At 50.4% G+C, this 7,841-nt stretch overlaps 1 protein-coding gene across 2 annotated transcripts in view; it reads right to left on the reverse strand.

The window, feature by feature from the left end:
• TBC1D12 (TBC1 domain family member 12) overlaps nucleotides 1-2,543 on the reverse strand; it is an 85,749-nt gene extending 83,206 nt beyond the window's left edge. The window contains exon 1 of one of the 2 annotated variants that reach the window (XM_082423682.1): nucleotides 1,422-2,541. In XM_082423682.1, coding sequence (XP_082279808.1) covers nucleotides 1,422-2,368 — 947 coding nt within the window. In that variant the 5' untranslated portion in view covers nucleotides 2,369-2,541. Of the gene's footprint in view, nucleotides 1-1,421 lie in introns of both variants that reach the window. The other variant, XM_082423683.1, reaches the window with a different exon arrangement.
• Nucleotides 2,544-7,841: the final 5,298 nt, after the last annotated feature.

Raw genomic sequence — 7,841 nt, forward strand, 5'->3', positions numbered from 1 at the left:
CTTCAGTAGTTGTGGCACGCAGGCTCAGTAGTTGTGGCTGGCGGGCTCTAGAACGCAGACTCGGTAGTTGTGGCGCATCGGCTTCGCTGCTCCGCAGCATGTGGGATCTCCCCCCGCCAGGGCTCGAACCCGTGTCCCCTACATTGGCAGGCGGATTCCTAACCACTGCACCACCAGGGAAGCCCCCTTAAGTGCATTTAAAATATTGCCACTACAAGCTTTAAGTATATCTTTGCAATTGTAGGCACAAATACAGATCTCACTACTATATATGTTGTCCTATGAGTAACACATAATTAGGATTTCCCAATCTTGATTTAAACAACTTCATAATTTACTTGTAAATTTACGCAAGCAGGAAAAATAAAAGTTAATAAAGTAGAAAAAGGAGTAAGAAATATTAATCAAAAAACTGTGCCTGTGAGTCTACAAATATGCACACTAACTGTATAATCCTCTAAAACTTGAGTCGCATTCCTTATTTCTTTTACTTCTGGTTTTTGTCAAGATCCCTGAAAAGGGAACAAAAACACAAGAGAAAGGAGAAAGAACTCTGAAAGGGAGAGTTTTACAAGTTGGGAATACTTTCCTGTTTTCCTAGAGACTTAAAAAAAAAATAAGCGTGTCAAAACCTGACCCCAAAATTGCTTTTTCATTAATGTACATTAAGATGAGTATTTTCTAACGACATATTTATCCCTATCAAAGTCCCACTCTGAAACCTTTAGTGTCCAGCACCGTAATTTAATTTCAAGAATAGCAGGTCAAATCACATATTCAACACCATAAAAAATTAAAAAGATGCTGAAAAAAAGTAGAGGCCTATCTGGTAAAAGTAAAGAGGGATTTTCTACATAAAGCGCCATAGTAATTTGGCTTTAAAGGCCGCGATCAAATTCTAAACACCAAACTGACGGCATTTTAATAACGGCCACTGAAACAAGCTGTTAAAGGCTATGAAACACAACCACCTCTACTTTTAAGAATTCCCAAACTACTTGAATGGGTTTAGACTCCACGCAAATAGCTCTGCAAAATGACTTCCCTTTCTCTTTCACAACCGCACCCGTACACACACACCGCACCGCACCGCCACCCGCCCCTAATCCTTTGTAGTACATGGGGACGAGGAAGGTGGTCTGTTTTTCCGGAAGAGAGAAAACTGTAGGTAAGGCACTAGCACGCCGGCCTGAAAACACAGAAACCAGGTGTGAATGGCAGGTAGAGCGTCCAGCGGACAGGGGAACAGAAAGATTGGCTCCCCGCGCTCACAACTTCTCCGATACACAATGCAGACCTAGTTCCTCTTCCCCCGGTGAAAAATCAAAGCTCAATCCGGACGCCAGCGAGAGCCTCCACGCCGCTCTACGCCAGCTCCCGGCCCGAGCCCTCCCCGAACCCCGGCGCAGTCTGCGCTGTACCTGGCGAAGAAGTCGGCGAAGCCGCCGCTCCGTCGAGCCCAAGCCGAGGTCCCCACGGGGCCCTGCTCCGCGGCAGGCGAGGGCACCGGCGGCCCCGACGGCGGCAGGTGGTCGCGGGCGCTCTGGAGGCGGCTCACCTCGAATGTGTTCCGAGAGTTCAAGTGAACGTCGGATAAAACGAGGCGCGACTCGGCGCCGGCGCCTCCGCTAGTCCTCTCGGCCGAGGTGACCGGCGACGCGCCCTCCTCGGGACCCCCGGGGCCGGCTCCCGGCTGCTCCAAGTCCTCGCTGCCACTGCCGCTGCTGGCCAGGCTGCCCCCCGAGCCGCTGCCCGCGTCCTCGGGTCTCTCGGCGTCCGCCGCCGCCAGGCAGCAGCTTCGCAGCGGGTCCTCGAGCGGCGCGGCCCAGTCGGACGGGCTGCCCGCGCCGTCCGCGCCCTCGTCGCCAGGCCCCTCCGGGCGGAGGCGGCGGTGGCGCGGCTCCCGGCCGCCGGCGCGGGCCAGGTCGCGATAGTCCGGGCCCGGCAGAAAGCCCGAGTCCCCGTTCGTCATGCCTCCGTGCCGCGCCGCGCGGGCATCCGCCGCCTCCGCGCCGCGGTGCTTGGAGACCGCGTCCGGCGAGCAGGCGTCCGAGTGCGGGGCTGCCGAGCGCGGCAGAACGCGGGGCTGGCCGGCGGGGAGCGGACAGTAGCACAGCCCGGGCTCCAGCTGCCCCCCGGTCGCCGCGAGATAACGCCTAAGGAGCTGCTGAGGCGGCGGCGTCTCCTCCTCCTCTTCTTCCTCCTCCTCCTCCTCCTCCTCCGGAGTCTCCACAGCGCCGGCGCCTCCGCCAAAGCCGCCCGTGGCCCGAATCATCTTCCCGTCCAGGCCTGCGGGCTCAGGCACCGGCACAGGGAGCAACTTCGGGTTTCTTCCCGAGCAGGCTCCGGCATCCTCCGGACCCACCATCTGGGGCCGGGTGAGCGCCACCCGAGGAGGCGGCGGAAGCTCCCCCGCACGGGCTCAGTCCGGGAAGAGCCCTGAGTGCTGGGGCAGCAGCGGCTGCCGCCGCAGCGTTCCCAGACCCGCCCCTCCCTCCCGGGAATTCGGGCTTTTGCGGGAGGGCGGGCACCCGCCTGGGCTAGCGCACGCGCAAAAGCCAGACCGGTCAAGCCCCGACCTGGAGATTCCATGAACCATAGAGACGGTAGCTAGAGAGACGCGCTCCGTGACACTCCAACTGCCAATCTGGAATCCGGCGTCTGGATGACGGAGGCTGGTTGGCCCACGCGGAACGTGACGGTCCTTACAGAAGCACGGGTATGGCTCGCTTAGCAAAAATTCACTTGACGTACTTAATTTATGGGAGTAGAATACAGTATGTTAGATGTAAGTCCTTCCAGCTCTAATTGGTCGCTAGTCGACTTTACGCTTTTATATCCACCGCTCCATTGCCACAATTAAGGGTTTCTTGGCCTCAGGTCAAAACTCTTCCTTCTCCACTTCATCTTCCCCAATACTACCAGAGTTATCTTTCTTATCTAGGACCACGTTTCATCACATCGCCCCCTCTTAAAGATTTCCATTATCACTTAAGGAGAAAGAGGAAGTAGAGTCAGGCAGAGAGGGTTATTGAAATAATTCCAGCACCCCACGAAAATGGATTAAAATGGGGTGATAATCAGTGAGTGGAAATGAAGTGTAGAAATCAGATGTGATAACTGATACGATATAAGGAGTGACTGAAGAGGGAGGAACCAGCCAAATTACTACAAAACTCTTGAGACAAACTGATGTGGTTTGAAGAAATAAGGATTTGGATTGGAAATAACTTGATTAATAGGAGAAATATATCTGGTAGATATAAGAAAGAAAGTAATAAGTAATATTTATACTTATAAGTATAAGTAAGTAATAAGTAAGTAATAAGAAGAAAGTAAGAATATCCAGTATATAGAGTTCTAAATCTTGGGTTAGGGCTTCGGTTTAGAGACGCAGATTGAAGAGTCATCTGCATAATGCAACTAGGTGAGTCATGAGTAGCATCATCTAGGAAGAAAGACTAAAGATGGAGGTGGGGCAGAGACTCAAAGGTGTCGCTATTTCAGGATGGACAAATAAGCTGTATTGCGAGGGATTAAAGAGGCACTAGTTGTGGATAAAATGAACTGGCAAATATAGACAGCTCATTCTAGAAGTATGTCAATGAAAGGACAGCAGTAGGAGAATGGAGAATTAGAGGAAGCAGCACTGTCAAGCGTTTAAAATATATATACACACACAAAAGAGTGAATGTAACCTATATATGAGAACTAAAATGTGTAAATAAAATGGTCATCCATGTACCTAGCACCCAGTTTAAGAAACGTCAAGTGTCTTTTATAATGAGCATTTTTCAAGGCCCTAAGTAAAGACTAAGTGGCAAGGGCATGGTTAGCAATACATTTAGTATCAAGATCTTTCAGAAGAAATGACCTCCACGACACAGGTGGAAAAGCTAATATAGGAAAAGAGAAAATATTTGCAATTCATATATATGATAAGGGTCTACTATCCAGAATATATAAAGAACTCAACTACAAGAAGACAAACAACCCAATTTAAAAATGAGTAAAGGGGCTTCCCTGGTGGCGCAGTGGTTAAGAATCCACCTGCCAATGCAGGAGACACGGGATCCAGCCCTGGTCCAGGAAGATCCCACATGCCGCGGAGCAACTAAGCCCATGCGCCACAACTACTGAGCCTGCGCTCTAGAGCCCGCAAGCCACAACTACTGAGCCCACATGCCACAACTACTGAAGCCCGCGAGCCTAGAGCCCGTGCTCTGCAACAAGAGAAGCCACCTCAATGAGAAGCCCGTGCACCGCAACGAAGAGTAGCCCCCGCTCACCGCAACTAGAGAAAAGCCCGCGCGCAGCAACGGAGACCCAACGCAGCCAAAAATAAATAAATAAAAATGAGTAAAGGACTTGACCAGACATTTCTCTGAAAGGAGATATGCTAATAGCTGTTAATAAGCATATGAAATGATGCTCAACATAATTAAGCACCAGGGAAATGCAAATCAAAACCTCAGTGAGATAGCACTCACACCCACTAGGAGGACTATAATCAAAAAAGCAGAAAATAACAGGTGTTGTAGAGGATGTGGAGAAAGTGGAACCCTCACACATTGCTGGTAGAAATGTAAAATGGCATAGCTGCTGTGGAAAATGTTTGGTTGTTCCTCAGTAACATAGAATTACCATATGACCCAGCAATTCTACCCTAGGTATATACTCAAAAGAATTGAAAACAGATGTTCAAACAAAAACTTGTACATGAATGTTCACAGCTGCACTATTCATAAAAACCAAAAGATGGAAGCAACCAAAATGTCCGTCAATAGAGGAGTGGATAAACAGATTGTAATATATACACACAACATACTATTACTCAGCCATAAAAAGGAAGTAAGTACCGGTACATGCTACAAAGTGGATGAATCTCAAAAACATTATGCTAGGGCTTCCCTGGTGGCGCAGTGGTTGAGAATCTGCCTGCCAATGCAGGCGACACGGGTTCGAACCCTGGTCTGGGAAGATCCCACATGCCGTGGAGTAACTGGGCCCGTGAGCCACAATTACTGAGCCTGCGCGTCTGGAGGCTGTACTCCGCAACAAGAGAAGCCGCGATAGTGAGAGGCCCGCGCACCGCGACGAAGAGTGGCCCCCACTTGCCGCAACTAGAGAAAGCCCTCGCACAGAAACGAAGACCCAACACAGCCATAAATAAATAAAATTTAAAAAAAAAACACAAAACATTATGCTAAGTAAAAGAAGCCTGACACAAAAGGTCACATATTATATAATTCCATTTATATGAACTGTCCAGAATAGGTAAATCCATAGAGAAAGAAAGCAGATTGGAGATTGTCAGTGGCTGGGGAAAGGGGAAAAATAGGGCAGGAATGCCTCATGGATATGGGGTTTTCTTTTGTGTGATGAACATGTTTTAGAACAAGATACACGTGGCGGTTGCATGACATTGTGAATGTACTAAATGCCATTGAATTGCACTTTTTTTTTTAGTTTATTTTTGGCTGCGTTGGGTCTTCATTGCTGCTCATGGGCGTTCTCTAGTTGCTGCGAGCGGGGGCTACTCTTCGATGTGGTTCGCGGGCTTTTCATTGCGATGGCTTCTATTGTTGCAGAGCACAGGCTCTAGGTGCGCGGGCTTCAGTAGTTGCAGCACGCAGGCTCGGTAGTCGTGGCCCGCGGGCTCTAGAGCGCAGGCTCAGTAGTTGTGGTGCACGGGCTTAGTTGCTCAGCGGCATGTGGGATCTTCCCGGACCAGGGCTCGAACCCGTGTCCCCTGCATTGGCAGGCGGATTCTTAACCACTGTGCCACCAGGCAAGTCCCAAATTGCACGTTTTTTTGTTGTTGTTGTTTATTTAAGACCCATTTATTCTCTAGTTCTGCCCACATGGAGACACCCTCCTTGAAAAGGCGTTAAATCCTTCCGTTCACTGCAATGCCTTGTGCTGAAAACACGTGTTCCAAGGTTTCAACTATGAGATCCACATTCTTAAAGCACTGATTCTTAAACCTCATCTAGATTTTTCCCCATGGATGGGGGGAGATGACCCAAACACAGCGAAGAACAGTTCAGGACTGTGGGCTCTGCTTGCCCAGAAGACTTTGCAGCTCCCCTGACCACCCAGCTGGAGCCAGGATTAGGACCCTGAGACGAGGGGCACCTGCTGTGCTGCTGCCACCGCCACCGGCCCCCAACTCCTGTCCTCTTCACTAGGCTGGCTGTCACCTCTAGTTTCCCTGGACTTTGGGGATTCCAGACGGTCTCTTCTCACACTTCTGTGTCACGCCTGCTGCCTCAGCACTGCTGATCCACACCAAGGGGCAAAAGCACACAGAACTGCTTTCAACACACCAATGTTCCCCACAAAAGTTATTTGATAAGCCCGCAGGTTCTTTTTCAGCAGAGGAGATTCCCAAGGCCATGACCTCCCCCGGCTCCCCAGTGCCCTTGCCGGCAGACTGGACGTCCGTCGCCACCGTGCTGAGTCGCGCACACCCCCCTGGCTCCACTCCGGCGCGCTCTCCTGGAGAACTGAGGACGGTGCCCTGGGCTCATCAGCAGGATCTGTCCTGAAGCCAGTCCTAGAGTGACAAGAGCCACACCTGCAGGTCTATTCCACTGACCAGCCGCACAGGACCGAGATGGGCCCATGGACCTCGGTCTGGATTGTGTTGGCTGGTCATTCTTGCCTAGGTTCACAGGCCAACCGCCAGTGTCCTTCCTTTCCTGCTCATCACTGCACCAGCGGCTCACTCCTACCTGCTGCTGTCACACGCCTGGCAACCTCGTGTTCCGGGGCCAGCCAAGAAAGAACTGAGACCCCAGCAGGCCCCTGGTTCCCAGCAGGCAAACTCCCCATTAAACTACTGCTGCCTAGCCATGTTCTCGAGGCTTCAGAGCTGGGAAAGTGCAGAGAGCATAGCAAGCCGCGGCGCTCCCAGCCCCGGACCCAAGATGCTCCGCGGAGGCGCCGGAACCTCGCCGCACCCCGCCCGCCGCAACACAAGCGACCTCTGCGCCCGCCTCTCCCGCGGACCCGGGTGCGCCTCCGGGCTCCGCGACCCAGGACGGAAGCGCAGGGCGCGGGGCTCGGCCGGCGGCGGGCGCTGGGGCGGGCGCTGGGGCGGGCGGGGACCCGGGCTCTGGCCCCAAGGCCGCGCGGACCCGCCAGCCCCACCTCTGTCCCCGCCGCCTGGAAAAAGCTAAAATTGCACGTTTTTAAATGGCTTTATTTTGTGTGAATTTGACCCCAATAAAAAAATTTAAGTTAATGTAGGAGATACCTAGACATAAGTATAGTTGTACGATGGTAAAGATGAGGGTATCTAAGAGAATCTAATCTCAATCGTTTGTCTTTTCAACCTTTTTCCTCTATACCTAGAGAATTTATCCTTGCAATTTTCTTCCTGCTGTCAAAACTTCCCTAACTTGTTAACTTATTTTTTTCAAGCAACCACTCTATTTCTTCCTCTATGAAATCATACTCTTTATAAAATACAGTTTCTTCTAATTGTTTGTTTTGTTCAACTCCTTTCTCTCCCACGGTCAGTAGAAGCAGGTTTTATGAACCATAATAGCCCATACAACCCTTCTATTTTATCAGTGCAGACTTCAAAATTGACACATATTTATATTTTGTAACTTTGTCTACAGTAATATGTATTGCATAATAAACAATGTTAGTGGTTCTTCTTAGTGATTAGTGGTTATATGTCCCACTTTCAACAATAAAAGTTTCTGACTTATCTGATAAGTAGTATCATATCCTATCTTACAAAGAAAAAAACAAAAATCTGCTTTCAAGGTGTAGCATATCCTTTCTGTGGTCCTTAAGGGTTTGACATCAAAAAACTTTTGTTACCA

Source organism: Balaenoptera physalus, assembly GCF_965194825.1.
Source record: "Balaenoptera physalus genome assembly, chromosome: 14".
Lineage (NCBI taxonomy): Eukaryota > Metazoa > Chordata > Mammalia > Artiodactyla > Balaenopteridae > Balaenoptera > Balaenoptera physalus.